The sequence below is a fragment of the Mesoplodon densirostris genome, chromosome 4 (genome assembly GCF_025265405.1).
Source record: "Mesoplodon densirostris isolate mMesDen1 chromosome 4, mMesDen1 primary haplotype, whole genome shotgun sequence".
Classification (NCBI taxonomy): domain Eukaryota; kingdom Metazoa; phylum Chordata; class Mammalia; order Artiodactyla; family Ziphiidae; genus Mesoplodon; species Mesoplodon densirostris.
The window spans coordinates 29,445,758-29,461,031 of NC_082664.1; the positions used below are offsets into that span (position 1 = coordinate 29,445,758).

The following is a 15,274-nucleotide window of genomic DNA, read 5'->3' on the forward strand; positions in this document are numbered from 1 at the left end:
AACAAAACATGAAGACCGCCCAGCCTGCCACGGTTGGGAATTTTCTCTCTTAAAATTCCCACAGCACTGCATGAAGTTGCCTCTCCGGGGTGCCTTGGCATTTCCTTCCTTGCTTTATGCAATAGCCCCTGCCATGGGGCGATTCTGCAATGGCTGACCCCCTTTCTGAGACTTCAGTTCTGAAATCTGTGCTCATCTGACTTAGGACTGTTTTGCTTCAGTTTCCTTTAAACAAAAGGCACATGACCACTATCGCCCCCCTCCTTCCCAGAGGGTTCCAAACTTTTGGATTTCACGCACCAGTAAATATCCCCAAACATCTTAGGTACCAAAGTACAATAGCCAGCTTTTCCTTTTGCTAAGTGAGGATATTAGAAAAACAGACTACCATTTGCCATCACCTTTAATTTTAAAAGAACATTTTAACACCAAAAAAGTAATAAAATAATAATCTCAAAATAAAAAACACTTTTTAAGTGGGAAAAAATAACATCACAGGAAACACAGAAAACTGTTTTTATTTTTCTTGTTTCACGGCAGACCAGTAAACACTGTCCTTAAGAATGGCGCCTTTCATAGATAGGCACTTGAAGCCACCATTTGGGGCCATTTGCGGGGTGGCTTTTGGGGGAGTGGAGAGAGAGGAGAGGAGTTTATGCTCCAATCCCATAATGCAGATGCTTGGCTCAGAACAAAACGCTTGAACACTGTAGTGAGGAAATCACTTCCTGCTGAGACTTATGAAGACAACTCAGAGGAGGATACAAATGAAGTTGGTGAGAGCTGGCTCTGAAAACCCAGCACTTGGAGGACCTTTCTTAGCAGATCTGGCCTCTGTGCAAGTTCATAAATGATTGGTCCAGAAGGTTATCTTCCCAAATGGGTTTATTTCTGCCAACAAGTCTGGCTGGTTTGGAAGCCTTTTAGAACTTTTATCAACCACAATATTACATGCATATGTAAATGCCCATTTTATAGTTTCCCCCCAAACACCCACTTTCTGCGAGCTGTTCATCATACCAACCAAAGTCTGCCAACCCTTGTCTTCACTGAGGACCTAAGTGCCTGGGGGCAAGGGGCTTCCATGATTCTGAGAACCCCCCCAACCTGGCAGAGCTTCCTCCACCCAGGGACCAGCCTTGTTGTCTTTGTACCCACCGGCACCCAGTCTGAAGGAGGGAGGATGCTCACTAAATGTTTGCGGATGTATTGGCGAATAAGGCAGAACCAGAAGTAAGCGAGTCTCAGGAAGACATGGGCTCGGCTTGCAGGATTTGGGGCCTTGGGTTTCCAGACAGAGAAAGATCTTACTGTTGAAGTCAAGGATGGGCCATCCTTGGGGCCCAGGAGGGGAAGGACAGAAGCAAAACTGGTTTTGAAGGCTGTCTTAAGGGCAGGGACCACCCACGCAGAGGTAGAAGAGACACGGAGACTGGGAGGGGCTGTGTGACCTTCCCCTCACCCATGCCAGGCTTTGCTGGCAGAGAGCTGTGGATCTGAGAGGCTAAGAGTGATGTAGCATCTGTGGTCCACATGGGAAACCACTCAGGCCCTCCCTTTCTACTCCCTCCCTAAAATAAACCAGGGCTGACACCTGTCCTGGGCAAACCTGCTTCCCCACTGTTCGCTGGCCCTGGTTTGGCTACAGGGCTGGCCCCAGCAGACCGTGTCTCTGGTGGTGGTGGTGACAGTGGCCTGGCGTGTGGTCAGGTGGGGGCTGACTCTGCTTGGGCAGGTGGAGTGGCAGCCAGGTGATAGGCCAAAATCCTGCCGAGGTGGCAGTTTGTGTTTGGGGAAGTGCTCAGGTTTACAATTCTCTCACACAGTCTGCTTACCTGGAGGCCTGGGGCTGCCAGGAAGGGATGCCCAAGCACTGTGGAAAATGCTCTAGCCTCAGGTTCTAGCTCATGGTTGGAATCCTGCAGCGAGACCTATGATTTCCCCTCTCCCCTGAGTAGACAGGCAGCCCTTGTTTGACACGATGCCCAGTCTACTCATCCTTGCTGTCTCTGGTCAGCATCACCACCTCCAGGAAGCCTTCCCTGACTTTCCCTTTCTTGCCTCAGCCTGGGTTAGAGGCTCTGGCTGACACTTATCACATTACATATGTCCTGGATACTCCTTGAGAGAGGGATCTTCTTTAGGATCCCTAAAGAAGCTAGAGGGATCCGCTAGCCTCACACCTAGTGAGTGCTCAGTTAACGTTCACTGAATGAATTCAGGAGCTGGTAAACATCCTCCCTCAATCTAAGATTGACTGTATGGGCTTTGGAGAGAGATGTGTTGGAGGGTCTGTGGTCTCCACCACCAGAGCCAACCTGGGACATGCAGCTTCCCAGGCCAAGGGTGCATTCGGTGGCTGACTTGAAGCCAACGGATCCCTTTAGTTTCGTCATCACCTCCAGGCCAAGGTTTAGAGATGGTTCAGCCCTGCTGGGAGGCGGTGGGGTGGAAAGAGCTTGGGCTTTTCCATCAAACAGACCTGGATTGGATCCTCCATCCACCATTGCCTAGCTAGGTGACCTCAGGCACATCTTTTAACCTCTCCGAGCTTCAGAGTCATTATTTGTAAAATGAGAATCATAATCACACTTGCTGTATAGGATTGTTTTAAGCTTAAGTGAGACGGTGTAGGCAGAGCACAGTTCCTCGCATGCTGTGGCACTGAACAGATAGTAGCTGCCATAATAAAAGTAATATTGACTGTGTCATTGTTAGGCATACGCTAGGAGTTAAGGAGGCAGAGAGATGTAAGGACCAGTCGCTGCACTGGAGGGTGCTGACCGTATTAGTTAGGGAGCTGAGACACAGACATAACAAACCCATCACACTGACGGTGGCCTGTAGGGCCTGAGTGCTGTGCAAGATGAGCACTCGTCCTAGCTGTTCAGAGGAAGGTGCAGTGGCTGGAGGCGGGTCATCAGGGATGGGGAGGGGGCCTGGAGGGAACAATAACACTTAGGTAAGTGGAGAGGAAAGGGAAACAGCTCCAGGGAGGGGAAGCAGCACCCACAAAGGCAGAGAGAAGAGGAAGCCCCACCAGCAGGCCAGGTCCCCAGATGGACAGACAGCAAAAAGGGAGCATTTAAGTATATGTACAGCCCAATGTTGGGGGTTCTGCCGGGGGTGCTGGTGCGACGGGTCACCCGGTCTTTGATGGGTTGTCCGACGCTGACAGGCGCCCCTCACCCTCTCCCTGTCTCTCCAGCCGTGTGCCAGCCGCCCTGCCAGAACAGGGGCTCCTGCAGCCGGCCCCAGCTCTGTGTGTGCCGCTCCGGCTTCCGCGGAGCCCACTGTGAAGAGGTCATTCCTGAGGAGGAATTCGACCCCCAGAACTCCAGGCCGGCACCCCGACGCTCAGCCGAGGGGTCTCCCAACCTGCGCAGGAGCAGCGCGGCCAGAGAAAGCACCACAGCCAGAGCGCGGCCACCAGCATCACAGCCGCTGCTGGCCAGGTGAGTCCCCTCCTCAGTGGGGCCTCCGGTCTGGGGGCGCAGCCTCTCTGGAGGGGCTTCTTCCTTCGGCCCGTTTGGTGAAGGCCCTGGTGGAGAAGGCCGGAGAGTCCTCCTTTCCCTTCTCCTGCTCCACCAGAGGGGCGGCGAGCAGGGCAGCGGGTACGGGGGTGACACAGGCTCTGGCAGGGTGCACAGGGGAGGTGGGAGGGGAAATCTTTACTCTCCAGGCCCCAGGGAGAGAGCTGAGGAGGGCACATCCCCGGGACCAGGCTCTCTTGTTTCGAATCCTGGTGTTGCCTCTTCCTAGGTGGGTGACCTTGGGCAAGTTACTTATCTCTCTGATTCCTCATCGGTAAGTTGGGGAAAATGATGATCGTCATAATCATGGTATTGTAAGGGTTACGTTAGTTCGTATGAGGGAAATGCTTAGAACAGTGCCTGGCACATAGTAAACTCTATAAATGTTTGTCCTCCGCCTCCCCCTTCTCTGCCTGTGGTCCCGGTGATGCAGGAAGGACTCCTCTGCCAGAAAAAGCCCCTTCAGTTCAGTCACCACCAGTGCTAACCTGTCTCCTCGGAGGGGCAGCTGGAGCATGTAGGGGGAGCGAGAAGATTAAAAACTGGGAAAGGGTGTGTTCATGGGCAGCATTCCCTGGCCTGCTTGCCAGCCAACCTGGCTAGACATTTCCTAGCTCAGGACAGGAAATCTGAACTTTGTAAACTGGTCCATTTCTGGGGGCTGTGTTTTCTTTTTGGTTTTTCAGGTTACTTTTTCCATTCGCTTCCTACTTAGGAAGTTCTTTCTGAAATGTTTGAACCTTGTCTTGCTGAACTCAGGGAAAAAAGGTTTTGCCCTCCCAGAGGACGCTGGGAGAATCAGGGAGAAGAGGCTGACCTCGAGGCCAGGTCCCCAGGGGGGAAAGCTCAGGAGAGAAAGGAAAGGAGTTCAAGGTTGTCCAGCAACTCTGAAGGGGGAGGGGCAATGGGGGCCGGGGCAGACCAGGGTCTTGGTAAGGGGGTTTCCAGGGTCCTGGCCACCCAAACAAGCAGGTGGTTTCCGAGAGCAGCCAGTAGCAGAAAGAGCAGAAGGATGAACTTGGGTCAGGCCTAGGGAGTCCCAAAGTTAAAACCAGAAGAGCCAAACTCTTCTGGATGCTGGGGCAGAGATGGGGGGCAGAGCTAAGGGCCAGGTGGACAATGTAGGAGGCAGGGTGAACTGCCTGGGATTGGCTGTGACCAGTTGGGCAGGGCCTGAGCCTTGTTCTCATTGGTCTCGGCTCTGGGTCCAAGGTGGGTGGGCCTGGTGTGAAGGCACTTGGAGGAGCCCCAGAGGTCGCAGCTCCAGGGCCAGCCCCGGGGCAGGGTGGGAGCAGTGTCCTTCTGGCCTGGCTTTCCCCCTGCAAGCTCTTTTTTGGCTTGTGGGATCCATTCGTTTTATAGTGCATTTATCCCCTGTGTGCGTGTGCGAGTGAGTGTTGGGGGTGGTTGCTTGGCAGGTCATTCTGTTCCTTGTACCCTTGAGTCAGAACTCTATCCCGCTTCTATTTTTCAAGGCCCAGTCCCGCTTCCTCCAAAAAGCACCTACTCCCTCATATATCCGCCAGGCTCTGACCCCCTGCAGCACACACGTGGCACACACATCGCCGTGAGTCTGCGCCCTGAGTCTGCAATCAGACGGAGTGGCCTGCGCCCTGGAAGGCAGCGCCTCCGTCTCACACTGGATTTCCCCACAGTGCCTCCTGCAGTCCCAGCTTGCAGGAAGTGCTCAATCTGCATTGCTTTCTGTCACTCGCTCCCAACGGAAGACTTACCTAACCAAGGGCCCATTTGGCCCTGAACCCTCACCCTGCCCTGGAAGCAAGGGCACCACCCGCGGTGGTGCTCAGAGTGCGGGGGGCGGGAGGCTCTGTGCTTCCCCAGTGTCACGCTTTTCACTCTGCCTCGGGACATTCTGTGCATTTGCTCACTGGACCAGGAGCTCTCTGTGAGCAGGGACTACAGTGTCCTCCTCTTTCATGAACGTGTCCCTGGGACCTAATACCACACCTGGTACCCTGTAGGTGCTCAGTCAACACAAGTTGAATGAAGAAATGGATGAGGCTCGATGCTGGGCGGGGAGGAGGCTGGGAGGGAAGGAGGACCAGCTCCGTGAGGCTTCGGTCCCCCAACGAACGTGTGCGAGAGGCAGGGGAGGATGAAGGCCTGGGGTGAGGTCTCTGGCCCACAGCAGGGCTGTCCTTTTTGAGCTTCACAGGCTCCCTGGCCAGGGGCTACTGTGATGTTTTTAATGAGCTGCAACCTCCAGGCCAGCCCAGTCTCTCTCTCTCCATGTCTCTCTCTCTCTCTCTCTCTCTCTCTCTCTCTGTCTCTCTCTGCCTTGGCGTGTCAATGCCATGAAATCTGGGAAAGTCCGAGCGGCCCACTGTTGGCCCAGCTGTGTTTTGCTTTGGGAGGCCAAATCCCACTTGCCTGGTGGTGTCAGACATTTCCTGTGAACTTGGCCAGCTTTCCCAAGCAGCCGCTGGACTCTCTCCTGATGGCAACTTGGACAGGCCCTTGGTGTCCAGATAAGGGAGTGACATAAATGGAGAGGGCATTCTTGGTGGGGGGAACGGTGCAAAATGTCCAGCGGGGAGAGACACTGCAGGGACTGGTGTTGGCCAGAGGCCACCTTCAGGAGAGCACTAGACAGAGGCCAAGAGACTTGTGTCTCAGAAGGAAGACGAGAGGGAGGGGTCAGGAGAGTCTCGGGCAGCAGGCAGCACGCCCTACAGAGAGCCAGACATGGATTGATGTTGTCCAGCTGCAGCCTGGACTGGCCGCGGGGGCCTGCAGACTCCCTCCGAGCCCGGGGTTCAGGCTTCTTCCCCAGGCTGGGCAGAGAGCCTACCCCACCTGTGGAGCAAGACCTAGGCAGCTGGAAAGGGCCTTGAGAGATTGGGGGAGGAGGTGGTTACAACAGTTGAGGACCAGCAGGCCTTGGAAAACAGCGCTTTACACCGTGCTTCTCAGACTGAAACAGGCATGTGAATCACCCGGGAACGTGTTAACATGCAGCTTCTGATGTGGTACGTCTGGGGTGAGCATCTCTAACGTGGTCTTCGGTGATGCTGGTGCTGCTGGTCCATGGACCACCCCTAGAGGAGTGAGGTTCTGAGCCTGGGCTTTGGATTCAGAGAATCCTGGAGTCCAATTCTGGATTTAACAGCTGTGTGACATCAGGCAAAATAGCCTAACATCTCTGAGTCAATAGTCTCCACCTGGTAGGATTGCAGAGAGGATGAAATGAGAGCATTTGAGTAGAACACTTAGGGTGCCTGATATGGGTTAGTGCTCAGTACATGTTAGCCATTAGCAGGCTGGTTCTCTTTGCCATGAGGACTTGTGTGGCAAAAAGCAGACAGAAAACTGGGGTGCCTGTGTGTGTGTGTGTGTGTGTGTGTGTGTGTGTGTGCAGACCTGCTCTGGGGAGAAGTTAGAGCCCAGGCCCAGTCTCAGGGGTGGTGTGATCCAGCAGTGGCACCCATAGTGGTTTTTGGCTGGCTTGGCTATTCCACCAAGGCCGTCTCACCAGCCCTATGGGGGAGGGGGGGGGGAGGGAGGTGTCACAACAATTCTCCGAATGGGAGGGACCTCCACTGGGTTTACTCCTTAGTCTGACCCGAGGACCTAGAGGTGGAACCCTGGGGACATCCTCAGTGGGCTTGATCAGCACTTGGACAACAAGGGGCCTGGAGGACAGTGTTGAGGTGGACAAGCGGGGCTGGCAGGGAGGTGTCTGGGAAGCTGTGGGCCCCATGATCGTGGCTCTTAGCGGGCTGTTCCCTGAGAAGGCAGCTGGGGTGAGCCTTCTTTTTACTGTCCCCATCGGTCTCTCCCTCTTCTTCTCGATCTCCTCCTCCCTGCACACCCCACAAATTTAGCTGCTTAAAACAATGCACATGTCTTATCCCACAGTTCTGTAGGTCAAACATCTGACACAGGGCTCACCAGGCTAAAGTCAAGGTATCAGCAGGACTGAGTTCCCGGAGGCTCTAGGGAGAATCTGTTTTCTTGCTCATTCAGGTTGTTTGTTGGCAGAATTCACTTCCTTGCAGTTGTAGGACTGAGGGCCTCACTTCCTTGCTGGCTGTCACTTGAGGGCCATCACATCTAGAAGCCACCCACATTCCTTGGCTTGTGGCCACCTTCCTCTCTTCAAAGCCAGCAACAGAGGGTGAACTCTTCATGTTTTAACTCTGCCCTCTGTCTCCCTCTTCAGCTGAATCTCTCACTGACTCTTCTGCCTTCTTCCACTTTTAAGGGCCTATATGATTACATGGGCCCCCTGATAACTCAGGACTCTCTCCCCTATTTTAAGGTCAGCTAATTAGCAACTGTAATTCCACCTGCAACCTTGATTTCCTTTTGCCATTTATATACATATTCAAAGGCATAATACCAGGGGACAAAGATCACGGGGGTCACCCACACACTGCAGCCCACGCCAGTTGGGACCCTCCATCTGCAGTGTAATAGCCCCTCTTATCAAGGGCTTGCCACAAGGACGGCCCTACATGAATGATCTGGCCCCCCAAACCTTTCTGACATCTCCAACATCAGCTCTCACCACTCGCTCCCCTCATTCACTCTGCTTCTGCCACACTGGCCAACTGGTTTTTCCTCAGATATGCTAGAGATGCTCCCACCTCAGGGCCTTTGTACTTGCTGTCCCCCCTCCCTGGAGCCCTGTGTTCCTTTCCTAGGGCTGCTATAGTGAATGACCACAAACAGAATGGTTTAAAACAACAGAAATGTATTCTCTCACAGTTCAGGAGGGCAGAGCCCAAAATTAAAGCGTTGGTAGGATTGTTCCTTCTGGAAGCTCCGAGGGACAATCTGTCCTGTGCCTCTGCCCTAGCATTTGATGGCTCCCTGCAATCCTTGGTGTCCCTTGGCTTGTAGCTGCATCACCCTAATCTCTGCCTCTGTCGTCACATATTGTGTGTGTGTGTGTGTGTGTGTGTGTGTGTGTTGGGGGGGTATTCTTTTTATAAGGACACCAGTCATTGGATTTAGGGTCCACCCTAATCCAGTATAATCTCCTCTAACCCTAACTAGTTACATCTGCAAAGACCCTATGTCCAAATAACTTCATATTCATAGGTTGGCAGTTAGGACTTCAAGAAATCTTTTGGGGGGTCAGGGACCCAATTCAACCTACATTAAACCCTCTTCCCGGGCTTCCCTGGTGGCGCAGTGGTTGAGAGTCTGCCTGCCGATGCAGGGGACACGGGTTCGTGACCCAGTCCGGGAAGATCCCACATGCCGTGGAGCGGCTGGGCCCGTGAGCCATGGCCGCTGAGCCTGCGCATCCGGAGCCTGTGCTCCGCAACGGGAGAGGCCACAGCGGTGAAGAGGCCCGCGTACCGCAAAAAAACAAAAACAAAAAACAAAAAAACCCCCTCTTCCCAGATACACACATGGCTTGGCTCCTTCCCCCTTCCAGGTCTTCTCTTCTCAGTGGGAACCCCACCTATGCTCACCTGATTTTACACTGCACACCCGCAAGCACTCCCTACTCCCATCCAACTATTTTGCTCCACAGCACTCACGTCTTGTGTATTTTACTTATGTATTTATTTCTTACCTCAGTAAAGCGTCAGGCCCAGGAGGACAGGACTGTTATCTGTTTTCTTTGTCAGTCCATCTCCAGCACCTGGAACACGACGGGCCCAGAGTAGAGTGGAGTCAACCCGGCTGAGGGCAGCTTAGCTGTCTCCCCCGCGGTCTCTCCTTTACTCTCACAAGCCCTGCAGTGGGTTCCCAATGTCCCCATTCTGCTGACAAGGCTCCGAGGTGGGGGTGGCCGACCTCTCGGGGGGGCCTTTGTCAGTGGGGAGAGGGAGGAAGGGCAGGGGCACTAGTGCAGCTCCTGCCGCAGGCCTGGCCTCGGGGGTGGGCACCGGGCCCCTGGGTACGGGTGGGTGGCATAGGACTCACCTCCCCAGCAGGACCCAGCATCGTCCAGCCCACGTCGTCACCACTCGGGCCCTCGTGGGCTTCCCACGTGTGACCTTTAACCTGCTGTGGCGGAGGGTGAGACCGCAGGTTTCCTGCGAGAGTGCGGCCTCCCCTCACCCCCAGGCCTTGCCAGGCCTCCTGCAGGGGGTGCGGGGACTCTGCCCCAAGGGGTGGTCTCTGCCAGTCTGCACCGGAGCCGCCGCGGGGGGGACCCAGGCATCCTTCCTGACAGAAGGGCAAGGCATTTGCCCAGGAGATGGATGACCTAAAATCAAATGAGGTACCTGGGGAGAGGGCAGCAAGTGCAAGGCGACCCCAGCGTGTGTGCCGGGGAAGCGCTGGGCTTTGGAGTCAGGCAGCATCTAAACTCTAGTGTCCTCACAAACTAGTCGTGCAAGTCGCTTTGCCTCACTGAAGCTCAGGTTCTCTGAAGTGAGAAAACGGATGCTCATCTCAGAGGGTGGTTGCAAGAATTCACTGAAATAACGCACATAGAGAGGTCAGTGGGGTGTCCGAAAAACGTGAAATGTCTTACCACGCCTGCCTACGCCCCCATGCCCATGGCAAATCAGTGAGATGCCCCGCTTGCCAGAAGGGGTTTTCTTCTCCAACCCACAATCTGGGCTTATAGATGGGGAAACTGAGGCAGGATGAAGGCTGGCAGCTAGATGGTGGGCCTGACCTGGGAACCCAGGAGATCCTGACTCTGGGCCAGTCTGAAGGCTTGCCGGGGTCCTCTGAGCCTTACTCCAGCTGCGGCCGCCTCCCTCCCACTCCCTTCCTCCGCTCTGGGCTCCAGCATGCAGCCACACGCCTTTGCTCGTGTCTCTGGGCCACATAATCCCCTGTAGGTCCTCCCTCCTCCTCACTCCAGTCCCTCGGACCCAAGGCTATTCTCCGATACACCTGGGACCTGATGAGAGACCAACTCATGCTAGGAAATCTTGGAAAAGTCCCTTGTCCTCCCTGGGCCTCTGTTTCTATATTTGTAAATCAGAAGCAACAAGTGGATCTTCTCTGAGGTCGAGAGTTAATGGTCTCAGACCCTGGCCTCCAGCCTGGCCATTTTCCATCCCCGATGGTGAAATGTGCTTACTCCCCCTTTACCCGCTTCCAAGGTCGTTACAAGGACACGTGATGCCTTTCACCAGGGCAGACCTTAGCTCTCCCTGATGGTAAGCCTCAAGTCCTCCTTGGCAAGGCTGCAGTGGGGTTAATCAGCCTACACCTTTGATCCTGCGTCACCCCCTTCCTCAGGGCCACCAAGTGGTGCCTCTATGCTGTGTTGACTCAACCCTACAATCCTGACTGAGTCAAGCTTTCAGGACCTCCGGGGGTTGAACGCCTTCCTTCATTTTCTTTTCTTTCTTTTTTTAATCTTCTATTTTTCTGACTTGTTTTTATAACTCTGAGCCCCAAGCTTGCCCTCTGGGGTTTTTCTGGAATTCCCCAACCCTCGGGATCTTCACTATACTATTTTGAAAAGATTTAGAATCAGAATACCCAGTTTGGTTTCCAAGCTAGGCCACTAACTAGCCTCCTGACCTTGGGCAAGCCACTTAACTTCACTAAGCCTTGATGTCTCTATTTGTAGAAAGGGAAGGATCATTCTTTCCTCTCTGGGAGGTTTCACCCACTAAAACAATGTGGGTGAAAGATTGCCTTGTGAACTGTAATGGGCCTTGCAAATGCTGGTTATTGCTGTTATTTTGCAGTCCTGACAGTGGGCTGGGATACTTACTTATGCCTTCTGTACATGCCTGGGTCAGTTTCAGGAGCAGCTCCTCACTGAGGCCCTCCCTGACCACCTTTGTAAGGTTTTAACCTTAGAATTAGCCTAAGCCCTTGGACACAACGCTAGGGGATGTGCTTCACATCATAATCTCTGGGACGGGTACACCGCAGTTGTGCAGTGCACAACCCGTGCCACTGTATGTGGTGACCCTGAAACTGGCTCTTTCCCAGGAGGGAGATGTCTCCTATTTTCCTATCGTTTAATATTATAAACCCCCAACTTGAGGGTGCCCTCATCTTGTTCACTTTTTAATTTCCACAGTGCTTTCTATTTTCCGCTTCCTAACATAACATATAATTTAATTATTATGTTTATTGTGTACTATCTGTTTTTCCCCAAGTACAGTGTGAGCTGTTTTGTTCACTGACATATCCCCAGCTCCTAGAATAGTACTCAATAAATAATGGTAAGCACTCAATAAATAAATAAACAACTATCTACTGAATGAGCATCCCTGTCACCATGTATCCTTTGTTGCTGCCTGGAGCAGAGAAAGTTGGTCTTAGGTCCCTTCCCTTCTGAGCTGACACTCAGCCCATCCCCTGGCATGTTGCTGATCAGGAAGGGGCTCTCCCAATCCTCCCAACAGGTGGGTACCTGCTTACCCTGTGCCCCTTGGTCTCGGGGGTCTGGAGCCAGGCAGGCGGAGAGCAATGCTTCTCTCCTAAGGGTGACTGGAGCACAGCCAGAGCAGGGCTTAGCAGACCCTTAGGAGTTCCAGGAGTCTGTCAGGGGCTGCGACAGCTGTAAAGGGCTCTCTTTCCAGTTTCTTCTATCTCTTGGGCCTTAGAAGAGTCCCATGCCTGCTCTTCCCTGGGGCTGCGGGTTTGGAAGAGGGAGGGCTCAATGGGGAGTAGTCAGAGGGAGATGCTCACTCATGGGCCTCCAGCCAGAACAAATGGAAAGGGTTTTGTTTTCCCAAATCTGAAGTCACAGAAACCCTGCTGCTGCTTTCTGAAGACAGTAGAAGAGAACTGTGTCTCAGCTGAGAGCTTCCTTCACCACCCTGTCCCCCTCCCTGCTGTTTGCAGAGGGTTCTGGAAACACGGCCACTTTAAGGTTTGAGTAGGGTTCCTTGGCACTTAACCCCTGCCAGCCCCACCCATCCCTGCCCAGCAGAGACTGCTTGGAGTAACGGGGTAGGTCTGAAGCACTCCATTTCCACCGAGGAGGAGAAGGTGGTAGGCTCTGTGTGCTGGACCTTTCGGTCCCTGGACACACACCAGGAGATGTCTGTCACATTCATAGTCTCTATGACAGGTACTCCAAGAATTGTGCAGTGCACAGCCTGTGCAGCTGTATGTGGTGACCCTGGACCGGGCTTCTTCCCCCGAGGGAAATGTCTCCCATTTCCCCCCGCAAAGCATGTTTCTTCAAGGCAAGAAACATGGGTTTGGCTCCTGAGACCCCTCCTAGGTTTCTCCGAAAGGGAGGTGGACCTCTGGACTTTGTAGAGTATTAACATGCACCTCTCCAACCCACACAAATACCTGAGGCCCACGGAGCTCAGGGCCACAGCTGGCCTTAGGGTACTTGTGTGTGAAAACAAAAAGACACAGGCTCTGGGTGTACGCAGTCTTGCAATGCTTTCGCTTTCGCTCCAGGCCGAGAGCCCGACAGAGGCGGTGAGGAGGGAGGGGCCGGTGTGCCTTCTCTCCAAGCAGCGGAGCCTGCAAGCCTCTTCCTTCCACCATGCTTGGCCCAGGGCAGACACTTCTGGGTCGATGAAGAGGCCAAGCTCAGGCCTCTTCATGCTCAAGGGAGAAGGGGGCCCAGGGCCTTCTAACACCTCTCCGCTCCCCACGCAGGGCAAGTGGGCAGATTCCAGGGAAATGGTGTCTGCTTCCTGCATACTTCTCTTCCTCCCTCTCGTATTGAAGCTTGAAAGTGGACCTCTGGCCTGAGGTGGCCCCGAAATCTCTGATGGAGACTGCCTGACTCCCTTTTCTCGGATAATCCCAGAGCTGAGGATTATCAGGACCCTCCCTAGGTTAGGTTCCAGAGAGGGCCTCCCTCCCAGCCCAGGCCTGGCCCCAGCCCTCTACAGATCTCTGAGATGAGAGCTGTTCACCTCCTGTTTGCCCAGAGCCGGCAGCCAAGTGATGGAGAAGCCAGGAGCAGCTTCGTCTTCTAATTCTCCTTTCTCATCATCACCACCAGCAGCATTTATTGGCGCCTCTGCTCTGTCCTCGGCCTCGTGTAGGTGCTCTGGCCTCCTGGTTCTCCCCACACCAAAGTCACCAGCTCAGTTACATGAGGCAAGTGGATGTTGCACAAATGCCTCTGGCCTGTTGTGTTGAGTCCAACGAGGGGAGGACAGATGGAGTGGGATGTGGGATGCTCCTGCCGCTGGGAGGGGACAAGCTCCCAGGTGCGGAGGGCAGAGAGACTCCCCATTCTCCCCACAGCCCTGATCTTAGCCTCCCCCGGTGGTTACAGTGGGGAATGTTTGGGTTACAAAGCGGGGGATGAAGGTTGTGGTCGAGGTGACTTTCTAGTTCACAGGAGGGTGGTGGTTGGGTTAGACTGGAGTGTAACTTCAGTGTGGTATTAGAACGAGGGTTCAACCTTAGGACTGTGGTTAGGGCGGGGCTAGCGTTACGCTGGAGTAGAATTTAGGACTGTGGGTTTTCTGAGTGTGGTATAGTTGTTATTTTAACCTACCATTGATGGAGCTTTATTGAGTCAGCCGGCCCTACTGTGCAAAGCACTTTACAGGCACCACCTCACTTGACACTGGGGACCATACGGCATAGTGGTCATGAGTCAGACCTCGGCTTCATCTGATTATGTTGCTCCCCAGCCACTTGATGTTGTGTGAATCTCTTCACTTCCATGAGTCAAAGTGGATAAAGTGCTGAGTCACATAGCTAAGGGCTCAATACTTGAGAGCTGAGACTCTTTCTTTTCTGTATCAGTCAGGGTTCCAGCAGGAAACAGATGGCACACTCAGTGAGGACAATTTGATAAAGGGTCTATTTGCAAAGGTGTGGACAGGGTCAAAGGAAACAACAAGGGAAGCAGAGTATAGGGAAGCCCTTAGCCCTGCAGGTCTAAGAGCAAGGGGTCAGCGGTTACTGGAACCCAGAGTAGCTCCAGCCACAGGAGAGGACCACAACAGGGCTGTGGCCTCTGGCAGAGGAACAGAGCCACCACTACCCACAGTGGCCCGTCAGGAGGGAACTGGAGGATCAATACCTCCACTCTGTCTGCTGCCCTCTGCCCTCTTGCTGGGGTCCCATGTGGGCTGAACAGGACTGGAAGACAGAGGGTGAAGGAGCCTTGTGTCTTTTCAGGAAACTCCAGAAAGCTGGCAAGAGCCTGGAGGAGTTGTTGGGGCATTAAAACGTTAATGTATACAGTTTCCAGCATCCGACAAAAAAAAGTAGTAACAATGAACATTTTGAGTTTGTGACCGTACTGACCTAAGTCCTCTAGGATTTTTGTTTGAAAGGAAAGGTTAGGGAGGGATGAAGCCAGAAGGTAACAGAAAGACAGTCAATGCTCTTTTTCAGATGCCCCAGGGGGATGCCCATCCCATCCGGTTGCTTTGTACGGAACTGTGGCTGCTCAGTGAGTGTAGCCCTTGGGGGTGGGGTGTGTGTGTGTGTGTGTGTGTGTGTGTGTGTGTGTGGAGAGAGAGAGAGAGAGAGAGAGAGAGAGAGAGAGAAAGAGAGTGGGTGGGAAGCTGTGCAGAGAGAACATGCCTCAAAAATCATAATGGAGATTTTTCCGGCCCTGTGAATTATCCTTTTGAGCTCAAGGTTTTCAAATATATATCAGGTTTCACCCTTTGTCTGGGATGCAGAGGAAGTTTCTGATTTATGGGTCCAGTAGTTTTTCCAGTTATGCAATCTGTAAATCTGCCATCAGTTAATTAATTTGCCACTGTCAGAAAAGGCACTGTCAGCTTCCCAGGTGAAAATCACTTTACCAAAGTAAAGTGCTATTATGATAATATGAATTTTAAAAAGGGACTGTGAAATGTATACTTGTTTCCACTTGTGGAATTAACTGAATC

At 53.3% G+C, this 15,274-nt stretch overlaps 1 protein-coding gene across 3 annotated transcripts in view; it reads left to right on the top strand.

Moving 5' to 3' along the window:
- Nucleotides 1-15,274, top strand: part of LTBP2 (latent transforming growth factor beta binding protein 2) — a 101,632-nt gene that overhangs the window by 17,602 nt on the left and 68,756 nt on the right. For all 3 annotated transcript variants that reach the window (XM_060095825.1, XM_060095823.1, XM_060095826.1), the window contains exon 3: nt 3,209-3,455. In XM_060095825.1, the coding sequence (XP_059951808.1) occupies nt 3,209-3,455 (247 nt within the window). The remainder of the gene's footprint in view (nt 1-3,208; nt 3,456-15,274) is intronic.